At 45.8% G+C, this 25,111-nt stretch overlaps 2 protein-coding genes across 9 annotated transcripts in view; one reads left to right on the forward strand and one right to left on the reverse strand.

Annotated features, from left to right (window-relative positions):
* The window catches only part of LOC135101447 (zinc finger RNA-binding protein-like), a 141,295-nt gene extending 138,067 nt beyond the window's left edge, over window positions 1-3,228 (reverse strand). Inside the window, exon 1 of one of the 8 annotated variants that reach the window (XM_064005449.1) lies at window positions 3,056-3,211. In XM_064005449.1, the coding sequence (XP_063861519.1) occupies window positions 3,056-3,100 (45 nt within the window). In that variant the 5' untranslated portion in view covers window positions 3,101-3,211. Of the gene's footprint in view, window positions 1-2,225; window positions 2,452-2,529; window positions 2,697-3,055 lie in introns of those variants that run through there. The other 7 variants (XM_064005486.1, XM_064005476.1, XM_064005426.1 and 4 more) reach the window with 7 other exon arrangements.
* A 10,274-nt stretch (window positions 3,229-13,502) lies between these two features.
* On the forward strand, window positions 13,503-17,897 carry LOC135102396 (uncharacterized). Its single transcript, XM_064007637.1, has 2 exons — window positions 13,503-14,427; window positions 14,572-17,897. Exons 1-2 carry the CDS (start codon window positions 13,503-13,505, stop codon window positions 17,895-17,897), a joined length of 4,251 nt encoding a protein of 1,416 aa, XP_063863707.1.
* Window positions 17,898-25,111: the final 7,214 nt, after the last annotated feature.

The raw sequence follows: 25,111 nt of genomic DNA on the forward strand, positions 1-25,111 counted from the left end.
TTTTTTTTTTGGAGGGGGAGATGAAAAATAAGTAACTTAAGGGCATTAAAATCTAAGGACATTTACCTTAACATTTCAAATTTCCCTAACCTATCCTAGCCCCTAGAACCACCTCCTCCCTGCTAGGATATTAACTAACCTAGCTGGTGGGGTTGCGCCCCCCCTAGACCCCCCTCCACATAGGACGTTAACCTAACTTAGCATAACCTGACAATCTAATTTAACTTAGCTTAAGCTAACCTAATCTAACCTAACCTATTACAACCTAAGTTGACCTAGTATAACCTAACCTAACGAGGGACCTCAAAAGTTATACTGTTATGCTTTACTGGTGTGGTGCAGAGATTTTCAGGGCAATGGAGGTTGGTACAGTTTACCGGTTTCCTTAATAAACACATGGAACCTTACATCTTTATATCGTATCTTAACAATTGCTGTTGCTGAACATCTCACATAGTGACTTTCTTTCCTACTAACACTGGTACTGTTTGCTTCACCTCCCTCCACTGGGTAGCCATATTAACAAATGACAGTGAGCCTCTATTAGAATGCCTGATGCATCTCAAAAACAAATGAAAAGTCTAACTGAACCTACCATGAAAAGTTGTAATTGGTAACCTCATGAATGGCCTCACCAGTGGCACTGCATGACTGGAGGGATCAGCTATATAGATACCATGAAATCCTTATATGCTGCTATCCACAAACCCCAGTTATAAACAAAATAAAATCATTTCAATGTTTACTCTTGACTGGTGCAGAGCTCACTGGACTTAGAAAATATTAAATTTTTCCACACTCTTGAGTGCTATTACAGCCATACTAGACACATGCCCCAAAATTTTTTTACATTTATGGCAAGGTCACTGAACCTTTCTCCATGACATGTGAGTTTCATGCTTGTATGCAACAAAGATGTGATATCCAGATTAACCGTAAAATTAAAGAAAAAGTGTCAACAAACTTAGGTGACTGTAAGGACACTAACCTAACATAACCAGGAGGGGTGTGTCCACCCACCCCATGGACCCCTCCAAAGGATAACAAACTTAAAATAACCTAACCTATCCTAACCAGTGGGGCTGTGCCCCCTTCTGAGGACATTGACTTAACCAAATGTAACTTATCTTATCCTAAACTAAACCTAAATCCTCCCAAGGACACTAACTTACCTGAACACAACCTAACTTACCCTTACCTCATTGGAGGTGGTGCTCCTTCCTGGATATCCAAGGACACTAACCTACCCTACTACCTTAATTTAAAAGGAATTGCATATTTCTTATTGTAATAAGTGAGTAAAAGGGGCATCTCTCCCCCACTTTTTATTAATATTTTATAATAATCTAAAGTGATCTGTGAACAGAAAAAAAAAAAAAAAAGACGAAAGCAGCCGAGAAAAGAGCTCGAGATTACCTAGTAGGATGAGGTGTACCAAAAAAATTACATACTAGCGGAAAAAAAAAAAACTAACCTAGTATCAGAAATTATATATATATATATATATATATATATATATATATATATATATATATATATATATATATATATATATATATATGGTAATTGTCTAGAGTCCTTACCGGGCCTTATTACTGGTCTATTCACTTCAATTCTTTTACACATACCTTCACATGCACCTAAAACATCATTTTAAAGTGGGGGACAAATGCCCCCTTCCCTCTAGTCGGTTAGGTTAGGTTAGGTTAGGTTAGGTTAGGTTAGGTTAAGTTAGGTTAGGTTAGGTTAGGTTAGGTTAGGTTTTAGGTGCATGTGAAGGTATGTGTAAAAGAATTGAAGTGAATAGACCAGTAATAAGGCCCGGTAAGGACTCTAGACAATTACCCTAACCTAACCTAACCTAACCTAACCTAACCTAACCTAACCGACTAGAGGGAAGGGGGCATTTGTCCCCCACTTTAAAATGATGTTTTAGGTGCATGTGAAGGTATGTGTAAAAGAATTGAAGTGAATAGACCAGTAATAAGGCCCGGTAAGGACTCTAGACAATTACCATATATATATATATATATATATATATATATATATATATATATATATATATATATATATATATATATATATATAATCGAACACTGGTGGACTATTTGGACAGCACTGGTCTTAATCCTCTGGTAAAAGAAATAAAACAATGAAGTAAAAAATGATACACAATCCTGTTTTCATCACCCCGGCTTACACCAGGTTTTCTCAATAGAACTTACAAACATACTAGTAGTTGGCTTCTACATGACAGGTATTTTTCTCGTACGAGAGCTCGATATTAGTTTGCAATATGATGCAAAATAGCACTGGATGGGCAAACTAATATTTTGATAGCAAGAGGATATTGGCACGGAAATACAATTGTGAATTATAATTCACGTTATACAGTGCAACACTACGAGATCCCTAATGATACAACTTTGCTGGAAACTGGTGGCTTGTCCTCACAACTGCTTATTATTAGTCGAGTGAGGCACCCGTGGTCTGAGGTATCAAATAGGGTAAATCTTACCTTGAACTTACCTCCATTATCGAAGACGTATACCACCACAACAACTAGACTGTAGTGTAAACACGAAATTGTCGAGGGAAAGAGAACACGTATATAAAATGGTACACATCAGAATCTACTTAGGTACTAAACATCCCCAAAACATTTCCCTCATATTTAACCGCTGTAACCTGAGTTGATAAAGTACTTCATATTCAACCGCTATCACTCGAGTTGATAAAGTATCTTACTTTATTTATTCAATTAATATATTAAGTTATAAAAATAATTATTTTGACAACATAATCATAGAATTTTACAAAATCTATTTCAGTTATATATATATATATATATATATATATATATATATATATATATATATATATATATATATATATATATATATATATATATATATATATATATATATATATATATATATATATATATATATATAACAGACATGTGCAAAGCATTACTGTTGACAATATTCATCTGTACATGTAACACATGCACACTTTTTCTGTTGAAGAATGCGTCAATAGATGTGGTACTTACCGTTTTTAACTTCTTCTTGGGGGGACATCCATCAGCTTCATCCATGGTAGACTCACCGACCGGCGATTTCCTGTGGTAGGCTGTAAATGCAATACCTGATTACTACACGTCTTACAGCAAATAATATCTCTCTCCGGGAGGCTGGAGGGAGTTTGAGCGGGAACCTGCAGTTCATTGTTGCCTGCTCTTTAGTACCGCATTTCTCAGTTTACTTTTCCTTTATATATATATATATATATATATATATATATATATATATATATATATATATATATATATATATATATATATATATATATATATATATAGTCAGCGACGCGATCAGAACTTCCCCGACGTGAGCGTCACATTGGACAAACTGGCTCGGTCTTCCTAGGTCTGAAAATATCTGCCGGGAGAGAATAACTACATGACAGCTCAGGTTAGTCATTCATGTTTTTGAAAGCATAGAATAACGGATTCAGTGTTTAGCATATTGACATAAGGAAAAGTTATCTTTTGTGACTGCTCTTTACTTCGGCTAGCAAAACGGCTGTGTTTGTTTTAAACAAGGTGTTCTACTGAGGTGATGTGTGATGCCTAGAAAATGTATAAGCCACATTTGCATAGTACGAATGTTAGTTTCACTAGAATCTTGGAACAGATTGAAAACATAAACCGCATAACTATTGCGAGCGAAAAGACCAAGTGCGTTGGTGAAGAAATGAAGCGATGAGGAACGCCAGAATGTGTCTCACTATAAACATGGTGGAGGGTGCCCCCAATTTTTTTTTTTTTTAAGTTATTTTGCTGTTAACTGAGGATGTACCTTATTTATCTGCTTCTTGGTACTATGCAAGTTGTCATCAAACATTTTGGGGCGCCCCATCGCCATGTTTGTAAGGCACATCCTGTCGTCCCTCATCGATCCATTTCTTCACCAACGCACTCACAGTCTTTTCACTCGCAATAGTTATGCGGTTTATCTTTCAATTTGTTTCACCATTCTAGTGAAACTAACATTTTCACTATGTAATCGGGGCTTGTACATTTCCTCGGCATCACACATCACCTTAGTAGAACATTTTGTTTAAAACAAACACACCCGTTTTGTTAGCCGAAGCAAAGAGCGATCACAAAAGATAACTTTCCCTTATATCAATATATCAAACATTGAATCAGTTATTTTATGCTTTCAAAAACATGAGGGACTAACCTGCCATATAGTTATTTCCTCTTGGCAGATTTTTTCAGACCGAGGAGGAGCGAGTTGCCAGTTTGTGCAATGTAATGCTGAGTGGTTGACTGATTGATACATTTATTGTTGCATTAATAATGAAATACAACAAAGGAGGAGGACGGACCTTGCCACCCACCCCCTGGGCAAAGACTTAAGAGTAGAGTATCAAAAGAAAAAAAAAAAAAAAATAGATAATATACATTACAAGAATATAAGTAAATAAATAAATACAGATACTGCACACCTTACTGCATAAATATCCCACAGTCTTGGAGTAAACATAAGATATTCCTTGAGTATATCCCTGAGAGTGGCTGAATGTAAGAAATGGTCAATGAGGGTATACAAGTCATGTTGACCTTGCAGCCTAAATTTAGCAATGAGAGGACATTCCGTGACATAATGACGCAGAGTGTGTCCCCTTGGTGCAGCAAATAGCACACAACATACACCAGGAGAAGCAGGGACTTCCCAAAAGTGTTACTGTACGTAAAGTGTATGTACCTCACGTCATTATTCCTCAGTAATCATAAGTGAAATTTTCAATAGTTTTCTGTTTGCATGAAAACGTGTAATATGTGAAAGTATCAGTATTCAATGCTATATTAAGCACCAAAGCCGATGCTCACTTGTTAGTAGAGTGTGGTTAACCCACTGGTCGCCTGCAGGCATCACTCACGGCCAAGTCACGCTCAAAGACGGGCAGGATGGTGACCGAGGTAAATACTTTAATTTTGTAGTAAAAACTGGTTGTCATAGTGCCAAGTTGACTGCAAGTATTGTTAATGAATACTGTAATATGTTAAAAGTGTTTATTATCAGTGTATAATGTTATTTTGTAAGAAATTGAGACCGAGAACTTGTTCGCAGTTCTTACAGTCATGCCTACCTCATCAATAAATGTCAAGAGAGAGAACTGCTTTTCCTTGACCCTACGATGATGGGAGTGATCAGTAAAACAGATCACCTGAGAGCTAATGAAAACCTGCCGGTGTGGCTACAAAAAATATTTATAGCCTAATCTGAGCCTCATTGCCACGCTGTGCTGTCGTGTGATGCAGTGTCTCCCATAGGTGTAAGCACAGCTCTGGGAGACACATACATAGTGAAGACTACTGCCACTGCCTCTATGGCAACAAAGCTCCTATTGATCACTAATGCTACTATGCACAAAGTCCTTAATGCTACTCTTAACATAGTCCAAAGTGTACTCAGCTCCAGGGTCCTCTGTGTCGTTCTGAAGGGCACACTGAGCAAGGTGGTCTGCCTTTTCTTTAAGTGGGATACCCACATGAGAGGGTATCCAGGAGAAGTGGACCGTGGCACCAGCACCTTCTAGGGCGTGGATGAGATCAAGACATTTATTAACTAGATCACAGTCCATGGAGGAGGTAGATTAGAGAGCATACAGTGCAGCCTGACTGTCAACAAAGAAGTATACATCCTTATGGAGAGGCACCACAATATGGAGCACCTCCAGAACAGCATACAGTTCTGACCTAGTGGAGAACATGTGTGCAGGGAGCCGCCTGGGGACCTCAGTGTCAGTGTAGTGATTGGCAGAAATGTAGTCGCGGATGAACAGCCCACATCTGGACCTGCTACCATTGACTGATCCATCACAATAAACGTGAATAGTCTGAACGTGGGGGTACTTGGACAATTTAGTCATGAACATGTCTTGCAGCACATGAGTGAGCTGGGCTGATGCAGTGAGTGAATATCAACACTGACACGGTGAGGGTTCCAAATGGGTTGGAGCAGTGACATAACAATGTTAATACAGGCCTTGGCTATACCTACACTTGTAAGAACCCCAAGATCTTTCTAAGGTATGGAGTTGTAGGAGTTCGAGGATCATGATATAGGTGGGGGGTCAGTAATCCTTTGAGAGAGTTGGAGCCCGTGCATAGCATCCGACCAACAGTATGACAAGTAATATCCTGTATTCTACACATAATACTCGGCAGGTGCAGTTCAATTCTGAGGATCTCAATCCGTGCAGTCCTGGGGCATCCCAAAATTATTCTCATGGCTTCATTCTGAAGAAGCTCCAGGGGATGGAGCTGGGTGGCACTAAACTGTATTAAAATAAGGGCTGCGTAGTCAATGAGGGACCATACAACAGATATGTAGAACATCCTTAGGACTGGAATGCCAGCCCCCAGGCCCCTGTTTGCTAACAACCGAAGTGGTGCTAGCTGTAGCAGAGAGGTCTCAAACATAGTGTACAGCATGGAGTGACTTCCTGAAACTCAGCTGAACACCCAGGTACTTGTGTATATGAACTCTAGGGATGGGAGCATTAATTACAGTGGGTGGTCGAGAGACTTTCCCTTTGGCTTGAAACTTGGTTTTACATTCATCAATTACAAGTCCCATTTGAGCACACAATGCTGCTAGTTGTGACAGAGCTAACTGGAGAATCCTGGGTGTGGGGCATTGGAGGAATATGTCGTCAGCATAGATGAGGACTTGGGTGCCCTGCGGGAAGGAACAACATGCAATTTTGTCCATCAAAACATTGAAAAGCATTGGACTAAGGACTCCACCCTGTGGTGTTCCAAGCTCAAAGATCTTCTCAGAGGAGACTGCACCTTGAAACCAAACCTTTGCTGTTCTATTATACAAATAGTCCCTGATCCATCCTAATATTCTACCCCTGACACCTTTGAGAATGAGTTCCTCTATAACAACATCTTTGTTGGCCCTGTCGAAAGCACCCCTGAGATCAACGAAAGCTCTGCAGGTAGCATCCTTATTTATAAGGCACTCAACAAAGCAATGACTTGTAGAATGATCTTTTAGGAAGCCATGTACATTGCCAGAGAATACATGGCCCACCTTATATATAAGCTTGTTCAATATTACCCATTCCATCATCTTACACAGACAACTGGTGAGAGAAATGGGGCAAAAGATGCCATCATCTTTGGGGATTGGGATGATACTCCCCACTCCTGTTTTCCAGGAGTGGGGAAGCTTGCCTGCAATGAGAGACATGTTAAATAGATCTAAGACAGGGTTGTCTACCTTTACCTCCAGGAGAGGATTGAGGATGTCGTAGGTGACACCATCCTTGCCAGGAGCTGTTGACGTGCCCAATTTGACTGCTGAGAGAAGTTCATCATGCGCAATAGGCACACAGGTGTTATGTGACAGAGAAACACTGTGGCGAATCAACTCCATTCTTTGTGGTCTTTGCCGGTCAAACGCCTCCTCGTGTTCCACAGGAAAGCCAGAGAAGGATGAGGCTTCCTTCCATTGCAGGACAAGCTCTCGTGCCCTGCCGGCAGGATCAATGTCACACACCTGCAGCCTGAGCTTGCCTCAGACACTGTTGACGTGGTGCCACACCTCCCGGAGGGACTAGGTCTTGCGCACCTGGTCCAGGAAGGAGGCCCAGTACTTGTTTCTTTCCTGCTGCCTCAGATCCGTGAGGTGTCAAGCCACAGTAACCATAGCACCCTATGACTCTATGTCTGCTGGGTTAAGCTGCCAACATCTCTGGTAGGCAGTGAGCATCTGTTGGCAGTTCAGGATCACAGGGTTGGTAGCGTAACTCCAGCGGCGTGGAGCGTGGGTCCTTGCCAGAACCCTTGGAGTCATGATGAATCCCTTGATAGTGTGTAGCAGTCCGCTGTACAGTGCCTCTGTGTCAGCGAAGGAGCCCTTCATGGCAGAGTACCATGCCACCACATGGACAATGAGGCCCGCCATCCTGGATAGTGGCACGGTCAGGGGCTTCCTGGGCACTGCCAGGGCAGACTGCACCGGGAAGGTCATCTCCAGGACGAAGTGGTCACTCAGCAAAGACTTGACAAGAAGGGTTTCAGCAGTATATGTTGGCATATTGATAAGGGCTACATAGTCAAGTCTGCCTCCTTGTACATGTGTGGGTGCATGTTTCCCAGAGAGCACTGTTGTATCTGTGGTGTCAGGGAAAGCCTTCCAGTGCACATCATTAGCATTGGTGGTGAGATGGCTTCCTAATTCCTTATGTCTGGCATTAAGGTCACCCATGATAACAATCTGCTCCTCAAGGACATAATCAGGAAAATTTGCAACATTTAAGGCACCAGCATGAATGTACATGTTTACAAAGTAAATAACTTCACCGAAGGTGTGCAAGCAAACAGTAATAAATTCAATACCCTCGGTGACTCTCATTTCCCTGAAAGTAACTGGAATTCCATATCTAATATAAGTAGCCATCCCCCGACTACTGCCGTCACCACAACTGAAGGTGTGGGAGGCATAACCCCACAGCTCAGGCACCTGTGGCCCTACCTCCTGTAAGGCAATAATGTCAGGCTTATGGAGAAGGACATGAGAGTGTAAGTCAGTGAAGTGAGCTTGTAGACCATTGACATTCCATGTTAAGGTGCAGAAAGTCTTACCATTCATTGTGATGGTGTTGCACCTGGGTCTTTAGGTCGTCCACGTTCCATGTCAGGCGAGACATCTGCTCCACCAGAGTCTGCAGGGCTGACATTACATATCCCTGGTCTGGCTTGGGGCTGGCAGTCGGGACTGGAAGCGGGGTGGAGCAGTGCCTCTTCCTGTGGGTGACCAACATCCAATCACCAGCAGCATCCCCATCATGGTCTGCCTCAGGTGACTTGTCCTCTGAGACAGGAGAAGCAGGAGCCATCCCTGAGGGGCCCCGGGGTTGTCACGTGGCTCCCGTGACTGGCTTGGTGGGGTCAGCCTTCCTCGGAGAGGGTGCAGCAGCACCTGCACACTGCCCTGCAGTATTGTCCTCTGTCTGGGGTGGGTCACACACACTCTGCAGGCACACGTCACTGTCTCCCTGGTCCTGCTTAGCATTACTGACTGGACATGGGGTGGGGGCCACAGGGGGCATCCCACCAGGCACTGTTTGTTGCTGCTTCTTAAAAGTGGCAAACTGATTACTGAGGGCAGAGACTGTTTCAGAGAGATTGTTCACTTTAGTAGTTAGCGCGTTCACCACTGCCATGAGGTGCTGGGTGGATTCAGAGACAGGCAGCTCCTGAGCTCCCCCAAGCTGGGGCACTGTTATGGAAGATGCAGAGGGCACTGTAGCAGTGTGCCGGAGCAGTGGGGGGAACATGGCAGGTGCGGCAGAAGTGCCAGTGGTGGAGCAGGAAGGCTGGGGCAGGTGAGGGGCAGCAGTAAGGAATGAAGGCCTATTCATCCAAGCATTGGTCTGAGTAGGTGGAGCCTGGCGGAACACGAGTCTGGGCCGAGTCACCTCATCAGTGGCAGGTTCCATGTGGGGCTGAGGCCTGACAGTGCAGAAGGTGGAGTGGGTGTTGTGATCATCCCGACAGTTGCAGCAGCGAGGAGGGATTTTGGTGCCCTCCTTGATCTTGTCCAGGCACTGCACTGACTCATGCCAGCAGAGCTCTAATCGCGTTGCTGACTATCTATCTATCTATCTATCTATCTATCTATCTATCTATCTATATATATATATATATATATATATATATATATATATATATATATATATATATATATATATATATATATATATATATATATATATATTGTTACGAACACATATATGTAGCAGCCCTACAGGCAAGCATATGAGTATGCTGTGTGTATTAGGCAGCTTCATATGAGTACATGTGTGGGTGATCTCACTAGCAGCAATGTGCTGTTCGTTGTTCAGAGGCTGCCATCATTATCTACTGTGCTAATGGAAGGAGAGCTGACATAAGTCTGTTGGTTGACCTCTGAGACCTTGGGGTCAGAAAGGCATCTGTGTCTGTGTGTGTGTGTGTGTGTGTGTGTGAGAGAGAGAGAGAGAGAGAGAGAGAGAGAGAGAGAGAGAGAGAGAGAGAGAGAGAGAGAGAGAGCTAACAATGGAATATTTTTTTATACGTTACCGGGGGCGGTTGGTCCATAAGGGCTTGTGGGCTGCAGACCTCCTTGTCTCAGCCTTGCCAGGCAGATGAGTGATTCATTCATATAATTCATTTTATACAAATAAATAATATTATACTTTTATATTCCATTCACTATTTTTTTCATTGTTTTTTTTCTATCATCTTCTAACACAAAATACTACCAGATTTGATAAATAAATTACAGAGTAAAACACTTCTTCCAGGATTGGCGCAGTGCCAGTTGGACTGCAGCAGCTGAGAAGATTGCCTTTGCTCTGGTCAAAGTTTGGACAGAAAATTCAGCTCCTCTCGTGTTCTAGACACACAGCGGTGCTCTAGTCATGGAATGGCCAGGTTCAGGTCCAGCAGGAAGAATTCTGCCCATAGTGAGAGGGCGAGTCAAGTAAACATAGAGGACCTCAACTCAAATCAGGGCAGCTTGGCCCAGTTCACTATTCCTCCTCCTGCCTCCACCCAAGTGAAGGTAATGCTGCTCCTTGGACCATGGTCATGAAAGCAATTGCGGATTTAAGGGGTGAGATGGAAAAGCTTAAACAAGAGAGACAGCCTGAGTGGGCAAGTACAGCACTGAGGTCTGATTTAGCCCTCTCCTGCTCTAGGATTGACACAACTACCGCAGTTCATAAACCTTTGACCACTAATGTTCTGGTTCCAGGCTCTAAAGTCTTGACTGATAGGTTTTCTGGTTTCATATCTCCTGAATCTGAGGTTAGTAGTGAGGAGGGAGAGATTCAGGAAGATGTTTATTAGGGCAGTGTTTTGCTCTAGAGCGCTAAGAACATTGGGCCCACAGAAGACGTCCTTGAGGGAATTAACAAACAGGTTGCAACTATGGTGAACCATATGTTTGACCATGGCATGAGAGAGGAAGATTATAAAGACATATCAGAGGATAATATTACCAAAAGACCCAGTGATTGCCAAGCATTAGTCCTTGTTGAATGTAACTTGCAGGTGTTGGAAGCGTTGACTACTGAGGCAAGGAAGTCTGACTTTCTTCTGAAGAAAGTCAGCAAGGATCCTCATTATCAAAGCTGCTACGATCGTCATTAAATCTCTTACGGTACTGGACAAAATTGTTCATGATAAAGGGAACTTGGTTGTGGCTCGTGAGGTGGCTATGGTCAATAGTGCTTTGGCATTGCTTGGTGATGCCAACTTATGTAAAAATGTGACCAGACCATTATCAAGAGGAAAATTAATTAAAAAAATTTTCCCAATTGTGTTCAGAAAAGGTGCCCATGACCAGGCTGTTATTTGGGGATGACATTTTGCAATCTGTCAAGCAGATTGAAGAAGCAGAGAAACTGAAGAACAAAATCACCAAGAAAACATTTCATTCAGGGAAATTTTGCCCTAGAAAAACATGAGGCTTCTTTTGGAAAACTCCCTTCCGAGGATTCCCATCCAGGTGTCACTTCTACAGACAATGCAAAGCCAGCATTAAAGGGGAACAAAGGCATTCCCATTCACGTCCAGGCTTGGCATAAAAAAAAAAAAAAAAACTTGCAAGGCCAGGGACAGCAATCCCTAGCAATAACTCAGGTAAGCCAACAGTTTGTAGCTGGTCAACTTCATACATTTATAAATGAATGGAGTAAGATCACATGTGATCCTTTCATCTTGGACATTGTGGAGCACTGCCATCTTGACATTGATGATGATAACATTGACCACTTATTTTCTCAGAATACCGAATATGTTTTGACATTTAGAGTGTAATTATAGAGAAGTAAGAATGAACGAAGAAAGGAGAGAGAGAGAGAGAGAGAGAGAGAGAGAGAGAGAGAGAGAGAGAGAGAGAGAGAGAGAGAGAGAGAGAGAAGAAGAAAGACAGACTGGGGGTGAAACCGTGAGAGTTGACAGGTCCCTGATGAGTAGCCTAGTCCGCCGCACTTAGTATAACATTTACCTGCGTAGAGTCAGTCACTCATATTCCCCATGTAATTTTCCTTACTTCCCTTTGTTAATTTAATTTGAGTTCAACCAGCATTTAGTAGAAGAGTTGCTCTTGACGATAAAGTATTCACCCAGTCCTCATAGTTTAGTCACCAAAATTTTCAGAATAAAGTGTTTTATTCATGTAAGCCAGTGCTTAGTGAGGCATGGTGCTGGCGCAGGATGGGATGTATCTCCATCCCTCCCCCTACTCTCTAGCATGAGTCATTGCCTGAAATGCAGCCGCAAGCTGCATTCTCACGATTTAGTCAGTCATATTCCTGTTACCACATGAGACACGTACAAAAGCAGAGAGTTGTTTGGAGAAGACTGGGATGATTTTACAGTTAGACGGGCCAATTGCTTTAAGGGGATAATTGAGTAATTACTGCTTGTAAGCACTGGTCTATATGAGTAGTGTAGGAGTCTTTATATCAGCCTGCCTGGGAGTGTAGTTAGTTGTAATGTACTTCATATCAAGAACATAACTCCTGTGTGTGTGTGTAAACCGAACGTTGTTGCAGTGAGAGGTGAATTACCCTCCTTTTCATTTGTGGACACTTGTCTGTGTACATGTTTTGTGAACATGTTGTCTTGTCAAATGCTACTGCATGCTGAGGCTCTGGCAGAGTGCTTAGCTTTCTGTCTGGGAGATTCCCCCTGTACTATGAGCAGGGATGATAGGACGACTCTGGACACTATGGCTGTCTGTCTGAACACCAAACTGGGCTAGATCCACACTCTACCAGTCTTTTCATCTATAGTCTAAGCTGGATACAAACGCACACACACACGCTAGGCTGGATACAAACGCACACACACACGCTAGGCTGGATACAAACGCACACACACACAGGCAACAAACAAAACGAACAACACTAAATTGTCTCTCCAGCGTGCCTGTGAGAGCTTCCAGGTTATCCTGGCGAGGTCACCAGTTCTGTTACGACCAGATCGAGCCCCTCTCACAGGTGTCACTACTTTGGCTCAGCTTCTCCCTGGGCTACCTTCTTTGTAGTGCAAGGCACAAACAAAATGAACCCAGGCACTCCTCTGGTTGCAAATAGCTAGCAAACCTCAGAGCTCGCAACCCTGTCTCAGCTTACAGGAAAAATACATTGCCAATTTCTCACCCAGACCTGAGAAAAAAACTTGTTATGCCAAGTGCAAGGAAGAGACAGACAAAAAAAAAAAAAAAAAAAATAAATAAATAAATAAATTGTGGGGGTGTGTGGCAACACTCAACTTCCCGCCGTATCACGGCGCGTGGGGGCTTGTGTTTATTCAGCCGGGACGGAGATAGGTTATCCCGTACCCTCTCTGTACACGGATACTTGCCTTCAATAAACCTCGCCACGCTTCTCCTGCCTTTCCCTACTCCAGCCCCGACATGGCGCAGTTTCTTCAGGGGTTAATGGAGGAAGGCATGGGTGGCGTACAGACGCCCACGGGAACCGTTAGCCCAGCAGACGCAGCCATGTGGTCTTCGGCGCCATCATACCGCGCCATGCGGCGCACACAAAGCCCTGACCCTACACCAGCCACCGGGCAGCAGCTTTGGCCAGCAAACTTGCAGCGGCGCCCACCACCTCCTCCACCCGGACCAGGGGGAGCGACCGCGGGCATGTCGCCAGCTGCGTTTGAGGCGTGGGCCACCAGCGTTGAAGACTACAGCAGCATCTGCGGCTGGGTGCCACCGATGGTAGCACCCTATGTGCGCCTCCTTTGCAACACAGAGGTGCAGCAGCGCATCGACGCGCGCCTGGGCAAGCACAAATTCAGGCAGCTCTCAACCACGGATGCAATTGACATAGTAAGAAGCGTAGTGATTGGCCCACGCTGTGTAATTGGAGCGTGGGCAGAGTTCTTCTCACTGGTACAAGCACCAAGTGACAGCGTGTGTGCGTACATCTCTCAGTGCCGCGCCAAAGCAAACGAGTGCGGCTTCCAGTGTCCCGAGTGCCAGTGTCCCTTGGATGAGTACATGCTCAGCAAGAAAATAGTGATGGGGCTACGTGACCGCAGCATGAAAGCGGAGGTGCTGCGAGGCCTCCCACGCCTCGAGTCATTCAGTGATGTGGTCCGCGCGTGTGAAGTTATTGAGGCGGCGGAAAAGGCTAGTGAGCGGCCCCCTAGTGACGTAGCCGGGGTGGCAGCTAGCAACCCGTGGCCACCGCCCTTCACGGACTCACACCCTGCCGAGGTGGCGGCAGCGGGTCCAGCGCGCTGGTCTGGGAGGCAAGGAAAAGTTCGCCAGAAGGGGGCACGGCAAGGACGCAGGCGGTGCTCAGCGTGCGGAGACTCTGAGTGCTGTGGTGGGCGGCATTGCAAGGCGTTTGCAGCAACATGTCGTTGCTGTGGCCAGAAGGGGCACTTCTGGCGCCTGTACCGGGCCCTCACCCCTCAGGGCAGTGCCCGCCCTGCCCAACACTAGAACCTCCCCCCAACTTCCGGAGCAGTGATTGTTGGAGGAGTGGAGACTACGGCGTCGCTGTCCGTGGTAATCAGTTGCTCCCGGCCCCGCGCCACTTGTTCCTACACAGCAGTTGCAGACACCGGGGCACAAGTGTCTGTAGCGGGCCGCCTACTGTTGGGGGACCTCGGCATATCCCAACGTCAGCTCCAGGCTACACCCATGGCAGTCACCCACGTTGCCGGGGGCAGCATGCGCCTCCTGGGGACCATCACATGTCAAGTCTCCGTGGGGACTGCCTCCACCATGGAATGCATCTACATAGCGGAAGGTGTGCAGCAACTCTACTTGTCGCTCAAGGCATGTAAGGCCCTTCACCTGGTCCATCACACCTTCCCGCGCCCCCTAGCTCTCACTAGTGTGTGCGCTATCAAGGCTGCAGACACCCCACAAGTACCACTTCGCCCGGAATCGCCGCCCCACGAGCTTGTTGAGGAAAATGTTGATCGCCTAGAGAAATGGTTCCTAGAGCACTTCGGGCGCACGGTTTTTGCCATGGGACGCATGCCACTACCTGAGATGAAGGGCCCACCTCACCACATCCACTTACGACCTGACGCACGCCCTCATGCTGTCCATGTCCCAGCCACAGTCCCGCTCCACTTCTTTGACGAGGTACGACGTCAGCTGGACAATGACGTGGACAAAGGGATCATCGAAGCGGTACCTGCAGGCGAACCTACCGAGTGGTGCTCTAGAATGGTGGTGGTGCCAAAAAAGGACGGCAGACCCCGTCACACGGTCGACTTTCAGCACCTCAACCGTGCAAGCCTCAGGGAGACACATCACACCAGACCGCCCTTCGACCTCGTCTCTAGCGTGCCCAAGCATGCATTTAAGACAGTTGCTGACGCCTACTCAGGATACCACCAGGTTCCCCTCGACGAGGAAAGTCGCAAGCTCACAACATTCATCACTCCTTGGGGACGATACAGGTACTGCCGCACCCCCATGGGCCACTGTGCGTCACAGGATGCTTTTACTAAACGCTTTGATGACACCATCACTGACATGCCCAGGAAGCTAAAGTGCGTGGACGACACCCTACTCCACGACAGCAGCGTCAGTGATGCTTTCTGGCATACATACGACTTCCTCCAGAGGTGCATGGAGAGTGGTGTCACCCTGCGGCCCGACAAGTTCCACTTCTGCAGGAGGAGCGTTACCTTTGCCGGCTACCTTCTGGGCTGGGAAGGGTACCAACTGAGCCGCGACCTCGTCAACAGCATAACTGACTTCAAGATGCCCGCACAGCCCACCTTGACTGATGTGCGGTCATGGTTCGGCCTAGTCAACCAAGTTGCACCCTTCTTGGCAGTCGCCCCTGTCATGGAACCCTTCAGGGAACTACTCAAGAAGCCAGGTGGGAAGGTAGTGTACTGGGACAAGCAATTGGAAGCCCTTGTCACCTCGGTAAAAGACACCATTGGGAGACTGGCAGCTGAGGGACTGCGCTTCTACGATGTATCACGCCCCACAGCAGTCCTCACTGACTACAGCCGACAAGGTATTGGCTTCGTTATCTTGCAGCAGTACTGTGAGTGTGTCTCCGAGAAGTCGCCACTGTGCTGCCCCGGCGGGTGGAAGCTGGTGCTCTGTGGCAGCCGACATCTCACAGCAGCTGAGAAGAACTACAGCACTCTCGAGGGAGAGGCACTCGCCATCGCCTGGTCTCTGAAGAAGGCACGCCTCTTCCTCCTCGGCTGCAAGAACCTCACGTTCGTCACAGACCACAAGGCCCTCACAAGAATTTTTGGGGACAAGGAGCTCAAGGACATAGCCAATCCCCGGCTTCTCAACCTGAAAGAGAAGACGCTAATGTTCACCTTCCGCATCAAGTACCTGAAGGGCGACACCAACTGTGCGGCAGATGCCTTGTCGCGCTACCCGATCCTGTCAGGTGAACCAGAAAGGTCGGACGAAGACGAGGAAGAGCTGGTATGCGCAGCCATGACGGCAGCCACAGTCGCAGCAGCTGAAGATGAGATGGGGCATGTCGTAGACCTTCGTCAAGTGGAAGAAGAAGCCGAACAGGACGAGGAGTACCGCCTCTTGAGGGAATGTGTGGCCAATGATGGGTGGGCTGAGCGCAAGGACTGGGAGCCGCCTGCCCTCCGCCCGTACTTCAGGATGAGGCGCCACCTGTCCTCCCAAGGGAGCGTGGTCCTGTACACCTGTGACGAGAAACACCCGCGACTAGTCGTGCCTGCAGCCCTCAGGCACACAGTCCTGGCCAACCTGCACGCGGGGCACCAGGGCAGGGACTCCATGCTACGCAGGGCGAGGCAGTCAGTCTACTGGCCTGGGATTGACGCGGAGGTGGAGCAGAAGAGGCACCAATGTGCAGTATGCGACATGCACGCCCCCTCCAGCCCCGCAGAGAGCCTGATGCCCAACCCACCCCCGCTATATCCATTCCAACAAGTAGTGGCAGACTTATTTCAACTGGATGGCCACACCTATATCGCCTTTGCCGACAGGCTCTTGGGATGGCTCGAGGTAGAGCACCTGTCAGGCGATGCCACCAGCGCACGCCTGATAGCAATCTTTCGACGGTGGTTCAGGTGCTTTGGCATCCCAGAGGAGCTGTCGTGTGACGGAGGAACAAACCTTACTAGCCAGGAATCCAGGAGCTTCTTCAACACCTGGTGTGTACGCCTGAGGATCTCATCCGCACACTATCCCCAGTCCAACGGCCGAGCAGAGGCGGCAGTCAAGTGTGCGAAGAGGCTACTACGCGGCAACACTGCCCGGAATGGCTCCCTGGACACCGACGCTGCTGCAAGGGCAATCATGCAGTATCTCAACACCCCCCTGCAGGGCTCTGAAGCCTCCCCAGCCCAGCTGCTCACAGGACGTCAGCTGCGGGATGCCATACCTGTCGACACATCTCTCTATGAAGTGAGTGAGCGGTGGGCTTGGCTTCTGCGGGAACGCGAACGGGCCTTGGTCCGCTCTGGGGACAACGCAGCCTCTCGGCACAACCAGTCAGCCCACAACCTTGAGCCCCTTACACCTGGCCAACGGACTCACATCCAGAACCCCAGCAGCGGACGCTGGGATCGCGCAGGTACTGTACTGGAGACTACAGCATCCAGACAGTACCTGGTGCAGCTGGACGGCAGCGGGCGCGCCACCATCAGGAACAGGCGCCACCTACGGTCGCTCACGCGCGAACAGCACACTCAGCCAAGCGACGACGGGGCAGCTGTGACACCTGACCCCACCCCGCCTACTCAAAGAAGGCCCCAGCGCTCCAGACAGGCGCCACGTCACCTCTACGACTACGTATTAGGGGACACCACCCCTTAAGTGGCACTGTGAATGTCGCACGCCCATAGTGTTTTGCCATTGACGGATCACATTGTGATTATTTATTTCTCGCCCCGCATGTGCTTGTAACCCTTGGTCTGATTCATTTGAAGTATTTTCTGTTTTTGCCATTACACCGCCCACTTTGGGCTTCCTGTGTAATTGGGGGGGGGAGTGTGGGGGTGTGTGGCAACACCCAACTTCCCGCCGTATCACGGCGCGTGGGGGCTTGTGTTTATTCAGCCGGGACGGAGATAGGTTATCTTGTACCCTCTCTGTACACGGATACTTACCTTCAATAAACCTCGCCACGCTTCTCCTGCCTTTCCTTACTCCAGCCCCGACATAAATAAATAAAAAAATAAATAAATAAAAATAAAAATGATAATAAGAAAAAAAAAATGAAAATGAAAACAAAACAAATAGACCAGAATATCTAATGAGTAACCACCCTCATGGCTCCTGCCCACGCTCAATTAGATATTTTGGACACCCGGCCTTGGGCTAAACAATCTTCAGTTTCTTAGAAAACTGACTCTGCCCCCTACACAGTGGCAAGTCGGAAGAAAAGAAAGAAAGTTAACCCAAAAAGGTACTTACAGAAATATATCCTTTGGCCTGAACAAAAACATTAGCAAGGCTACAGAGGTCAGTTGCATTTGACATTCACAATGACAGAAAACTTCACAAAGGGGAGAAGACAAATGTGTGCTTACACAGTATGGAAACTGTACAAAACACAAACAGAACAACAAAGAGAGCATACACACAAGCTTTCCGATACTCAATAGGGTGAGGATTATCAACAATATTCCCAATATCTAATAATAACTAATTAACCGCCCCCAAAAATCTACCCAAATCGCCAGCTCTTCCAAGCACGTCTTTCTCGTCTTCCTCATACAGATGTCAGGCTACAATTGAGCTTCTCATATCATGGAGACAAAGGGAAGACTTTGGGCGGGACTCTCGAACGCTCAGGAAGGTACTTTAGTGCCCTCTAAGGGGTGTGATGTTCCCTTGTGGCACACGAAAATTACTAACCCTATCACTGGATTAAGAGAAATACAAATACTGACACTTTTATGATTTTTAATAAATAATGGAATAATCCGAAATAATAATAATAAAAAGAAAGCAATTCAGAAATACAAAATAAATGGTAGCGTACTCTTCAGTTACATAATTCAGAAATACAAAATAAATGATAGCGTACTCTTCAGTTACATAATTCAGGAATACAAAATAAATGGTAGCGTATTCTTCAATTACATAAAAACTACGATGGAGATATTTTCGCGACTACTGAGTTGTGGGGGAGACCAGAGAATAAATAAATAAATAACAAATATATACCCAAAAAGTATGTATAGACCTGAGGACAGTCTCACACGGTGATCTCGAACCAGGTGGTTTCACTAGTCCCGTGGAGAAAACCAACAAAAACAGAACGAAAAAATGCGAATATCTATCCACTCAGAAATAGTTTATCAACAGGAATATCTGAGGGGAATCCAAGAGGGTCTGAGGAGAATCCGAGAGAGACTGGCTTTAGTAAAATTATTGTTAAATAAACACTTACTTAATATTACAGGAATGGAGGGGGAGACTATCAGACTGCATGCTCACCTGAGGAGAATCCGAGAGAGACTGGCTTTGCTTGTGAGGAAATCGGCGGGAAACTAAGGATAAAGGTTTCCAATGGGGAAATTTATTAAGTTATAATTTTGTTTTTAGTAGGGGGGGGGCGACTAGGTTGTGAGTTCAGGGATGAAAAATATGAATAATTAAGTTACTGTTTACTTTATAGTTGTTACTTTAAGAAGTTTAATTCAATGGACTTTTGAAATCAATTGGGGAATTAGTCAAAGTCTGGTATCTCTTCCCGGCTTGCGTAGCAACAGGGGTAACAAGGCAGCGAAGCAAAGAAGACTTATCAGATTCGTCAACCTCATTGGCGCGGCGTAATTATCTGGGATTTGTTTGAGCTGGTTTAAGACCTTACCATTATAGAATTAATTTTATCGTATTAAGGGCTCCCCATTCTCTGGGATTAGGTGAAAAATTCGCCTCTATAACCTGGCCAAGCAGGAGAAATTACGTTTATTCACTGGGTAAATTTGTTATAGAAGTGGTCAACACAGTGACGCTGAGAGGGGGGGGGGGGGGAAGCAAGGACAAAAGGACACTGAGGAGAGGAGGGGAAGGGGAGGGGTTAGTCACATGGTACTGAGATTCTGGTCACCCCCGCACATTACATGGGCCTTAGCCTAGGAAAAAAATAGAAATATACATAATTAATTTCCCAGCACTACACGAGCCTTTCATCCGTTCTAGAATTTTTCACCTCTCTCTTTTCTCCTTACCAAAAAAAATAAATAAAATAACACCTTCACATCCGAGTAATTAGAAACTCCCCTCACCACCACATAACCAAGCCAGGCTGACGAACTGCACGTGATCTCTGTCGGGAAATAACTCTGACATTCTCTCCCATACAATGGCTTGTGGGCCATATCACCACAATGTCCCTTGGAGACATAACTCGGCTCTTTCTCTCATCTCAAGGAAAAAGAAAAGAAATTCCACCCCAACCAGCCTCTTGACCTCCTGTGGTGTGAGGACTTAACCTTAAGTCACTCCGTCACTCTCTGAAACGAGATTCGGCCACCCCAGTACTCGGTTCCTTCCACTCGGACAGTCATTTACTCATCCACACATTCACTCATACCACGAGATACTACAGATGATTACGCGAAGCGCTCGCCACGTCCTGAAGTAATCCACCACAGTATGGCCCGAACGGGTTGTCGAGTGCAGTAGTAGTCTGCGAATTAAAGTGGTTCCTTATTCCTTCTCAAATTCTTACATCACCTCTCACATAGTACCCATACCCGTCATACCACGATTCATTACAACCAGTCCAGCCAGACCATGCAAAAGTAAGGGGGGGGACTCTATTTACCCCAAGCACTCTGCTCTTTTCTATACCGTCTTTCCAGCGACATTAACATTCCTCAATATAGCGTCTGGGATGGTTACGCACTCTAGGCGGTAACACTTCAGTTTCTATATCAGGTTGGAACACTGTGTCTTGAGCCGCAACTACGTACTCTTCCTCACTGTGAAACTGTTTGATCTTTTCTGCCGCTCTTTGCACCATCTTTCCCGAGAAAGGGTCTTTCACCACATAACCACCGCCTCCTCTTAAAACTTCCACCACCTTATATGGGCCGTCCCAACGAACACACAGTTTCTTACACACTCCTGACTCTGTAGTTTCTCGCTTCACCCACACCAACGCCCCAATGTCTACCTTCTGCTCCTTGCGTTTCCTGTTGGCCGCATTACGGTATTTCCGAGTCATTTTCTCGTGTGTTTCCCGGATCAGCCGGCGGACCACATCCACGTCTTGCTCGTCACCATCAACTGCGGGTAGCCTGGCACCCACCACTCGGGGCGCATGCCGGGAGAAAAACGCGAAGAAAGGTTGTTGGGCGATACTGGTATGGACGGCGGCATTCATAGTGGCCTGACACACAGGGAGTAGGCGAGGCCACCGTAGCGGGTAACCTCGGCACATGGAAGCCAAGATGGATTTGAGCGTGCGATGGAGTCGTTCGGTGATGGCGTTCCCTTGCGGGTGGTAGGGAGTGGTGTAACAGAGGGTGATGAGGTGTTGCTGGCAGAATTGTTGGAAGATCTGGGAGGTGAACTCGCCCCCGTTGTCCAGGACGATGGAGTGAGGAGTCCCGAAGTCGGTAATGTACAGTAGTGCTGCAGCGCCTCTACAATTCCCTCTGATAGTTTGTTTTTGAGTGGATAGAACTTCACAAATCGGCTAAAGTGATCTACGATAGTCAACACATATCGGTAGCCACCACTGCCTGCAATCATATCCGTCAGGTCTATACCTATCCTATCTAAGGGCTTCTCTACTGAAGGTAATTCCTGATAAGGCTGCTGTAACCCTGGAGAGGTTTTAAATCTTTGACAGGTAAGGCAATTCTTTACGTACTGGGTTACGTCAAACTTGAGATTACACCAGTAAAACAATTCTTCGGCCTTTTTAACTGTCTTTTTCTGACCCAGGTGGCCAGAAAGCTCATGTGCATGTTCTAAAGCTTTAGGAATCAGAACCTGAGGAACTACCAATGAATAATGAATGCTGCCATCAATGTTTTCCTTAGTGTAGTACAGCAACTCATCAATTATAGTGAACTGGTGCAATATACTCTTATGATACTTTTTGGTAGGTATAGACCCTCCTTCCAGATACTCTATCATGTCTCTCCACTTAATTTCTTCCCTTTGTTGAATCTTGATTTGTTCTAAAGTCAGGCCTAAATAGTTTGGAGTAGGACATCGCTGAATGATCCTCACTGGGCGAGAGAGCTGATCGGCCACGTAGTTATACTTTCCCTTCACATATTGGATGTTGTATTGGTATTCTCTCATCTCTAGTATCCAGCGGTTCATCCTGGCAGATTTGGTCTTTCTCTTAAATATACTAGTAAGGGGCTGATGATCTGTGAATATAGTGAAGCTAGTTCCCCACAAATAATGATGGAAGTGTCTACAAGAGAGAAGTACTGCCAAGGCTTCTTTATCTGTAGCTGAGTACCTATTCTCAGTGGAGTTTAATTTTTTTGAAAAATAGCCCAAAGGTCTGACAGACCCATCCTCCTGAGTTTGACTTAAGACGCCTCCTACATGGGTATTACTGGCATCAGTTGTTAAAATGAACGGCTGGTTACTTTGCGCTCTCGCTAGTATAGGGGCCTGGGCAAGAGATCTTTTTAAGGTATCGAATGCCTCCTGACACTTGTCTGTCCAAAGGAAAGGTTGATCTTTTTTCGTTAGGTTGGTAAGTGGAGTGGCTATTTGAGCGAAATTACTGATGTGTTTCCTATAAAATCCTGCCATACCTAAAAATCGTCTCACTTCCTTGACCTTAGTGGGCGGTTTCATTTCCAATACTGCCTCTACATTCTTTGGGTCGGGTTGACTACCTTCTTGTGAAATTTTATGACCAAGAAACGTAACTTCAGTCTTTGCCATTTCGCATTTAGATAAGTTAAGCTTGACTCCGTTTTCTTTAAGTAAAGCGAAAGTTTCACTGAGTCTTTCGCTGAGTGTGGTGAAGTCTGAAGCCCAAATGATTAGGTCGTCTAAGTAATTTTTCATCCAACCCTTCTTCACGAGAGGAGCTAACAATGAGGCCATATGTCTAGTAAAGATAGCTGGAGAACAGCTTAATCCAAAAGGTAGCCTTTTAAACCTATAGAGAGTCACCCCATCACTGAAGGCTGTGAGGTCTCTGCTACCTTCCTCCAATAGAATTTGAAAATAAGCCTCCCTCATATCTAGCGTGGCATAGAACTGATGGCCAGCTGCTTGTTCAACTAATTCTTCTAGGCGGGGAAGCGGGTAAATGTCAGTAGTTAGGTGTTTGTTGACATGTCGGTAGTCAAGGCACATTCTTTTACTTCCATCCGGTTTATTGACTAATACTATAGGAGAGAGCCATGCAGATGTAGATTTTTCAATGATATCTCTGTTCTCCATATCTGTTAACATGTTTGATATCAGGGTTTTTGCTTCCTCGGGGTATCGGTACCTAGGACCACGACTAGGCTCTGGATTAGAGATATTAATTTTAGCAGGAGGCCCTTTCATTAATCCAAGTTCGTTTTTGTCTACTATGAATAAATCATGGTGATTGAGAATGATATTTTTTAAGATTGTTTTCTGCTCTCTAGTAAGGTTACTCCATTTCTGTTGTCTTATCAACTCCTCGAGTCTTTGTGGCCTACTCTTTGATTCCTGACACCTTGTTTGGTCGTTGTGTGGCAACAGATCATTGTGGATTTCTAGGGAAGGAGTGGCTTGCTTTTGGTGGATGACTCTGATCATCGGGGAGATGTTTTCAAAAGTGCCTAATAGGGTTCCTGGTTTGATTGTTTTCCGGCCCTTAGTATCATTAATAAATGGGAGGGGGACCTTTTTATTCTCATCTACTGTCACAATCAAGGGGTGATGATTAGGCGTTAAACATGGCTGAGGCTGGATTAACAAAGTTTCTCCTGGGTTTTCTTTCACCGAGATAGGAAGAAACTGAGCTCGGTAGGGATCGAGTTTGATGGTATGAGTTAGACGGATGTGTTCTGTTTGACTGGGAGTGGTAGGAAGAATAGGTACCTCGTGAACTCGTTCCACCTTGCCTTTCTGCCTTTTGATATGATTAACAAGGTATGTGGTTTTACCCCACTTTACTGTATTTGTTTTACCATTCCATTGAAAAGGAGCTTGTGAAAGTATGTCTGTCCCGAGTAAGACGTCAGCGTCAAGGTAGCTATTCGGGACTACAGGGCACCATTGTTTGTGTATAGTCTCTTCACCTACTCCTATCTCTAGTAAGGTCATCCCCAAGATTCGTAAGGGTGAACCAGTTACCCCTTGTAGTATAGGTACTGCTCGCCTTTGTGATATAGCTCCTTCTAATTTCTTTACCGCAGCCTCTGTGATTAAAGTATAGCCGCTACCAGTGTCAATGACAGCTTTAAGAATTTTCTTGTTAACTATGAGATTGATAGCGGGGGATGTGAATCCCTGGGTGAGTCATATATTCTGATTTGGTTTTCCGGGGCAGTTTTTATTTCCTCTCCAGCACCCATGCTGTCTACAGTCAAAACATGATCCACGGGCAGGTTTTCTCCAGCACTCTCTCAGCGTGTGACTATGGGTTCGACAGTGTGAGCAATATTTAGCGGGTTGTGTTGGAGAGGGGGAGGTTCTCAACCTTCCTACTTGATCAGTGAGACTTTTAATCTGCTGCTTAAGTTCCCAAATTTCCTTTGATTCCTTGGATGTTGCATTTGTTAGGTCTGGGGGATTTTGAGTTATTGGGTCAGGGCTACCAATGAGTTTTGAATTAGATTTTTCCAGTTCAGGTTTAATTCTAGCAATGGGGGAAGTATGGGCAGCCTCGAGCAGTTGGCGCTCATGTTCTACCCTGTCAATAAATTTATCAAGAGGATAATCCTCGTCCAGGAAACCTTCTAGTCTAGCCTTTGCTTCTTGGGTTAAGCCCTGCCACAACTTTCTTTTGATAATTTTCTTACATTTAGGGAGTTTCTCTCCTGGAAAGCTCGTCTCTAGAGTGGCATATTTGCAAGTGAATTTGTTGGCAAATGCTTGGGGAGATTCTACCC

Source organism: Scylla paramamosain, chromosome 1 (assembly GCF_035594125.1).
Source record: "Scylla paramamosain isolate STU-SP2022 chromosome 1, ASM3559412v1, whole genome shotgun sequence".
In the NCBI taxonomy this organism is placed as follows: domain Eukaryota; kingdom Metazoa; phylum Arthropoda; class Malacostraca; order Decapoda; family Portunidae; genus Scylla; species Scylla paramamosain.

What these genes read in the sequence shown, in the direction of transcription:
- LOC135102396 (XM_064007637.1), top strand. Translation starts at nt 13,503, where the DNA reads ATGGCGCAGTTTCTTCAGGGGTTAATGGAGGAAGGCATGGGTGGCGTA. An exon ending in CGGAGACTCTGAGTGCTGTG is followed by an intron (nt 14,428 to 14,571) that starts GTGGGCGGCATT and finishes CTTCCGGAGCAG; the next exon opens with TGATTGTTGGAGGAGTGGAG.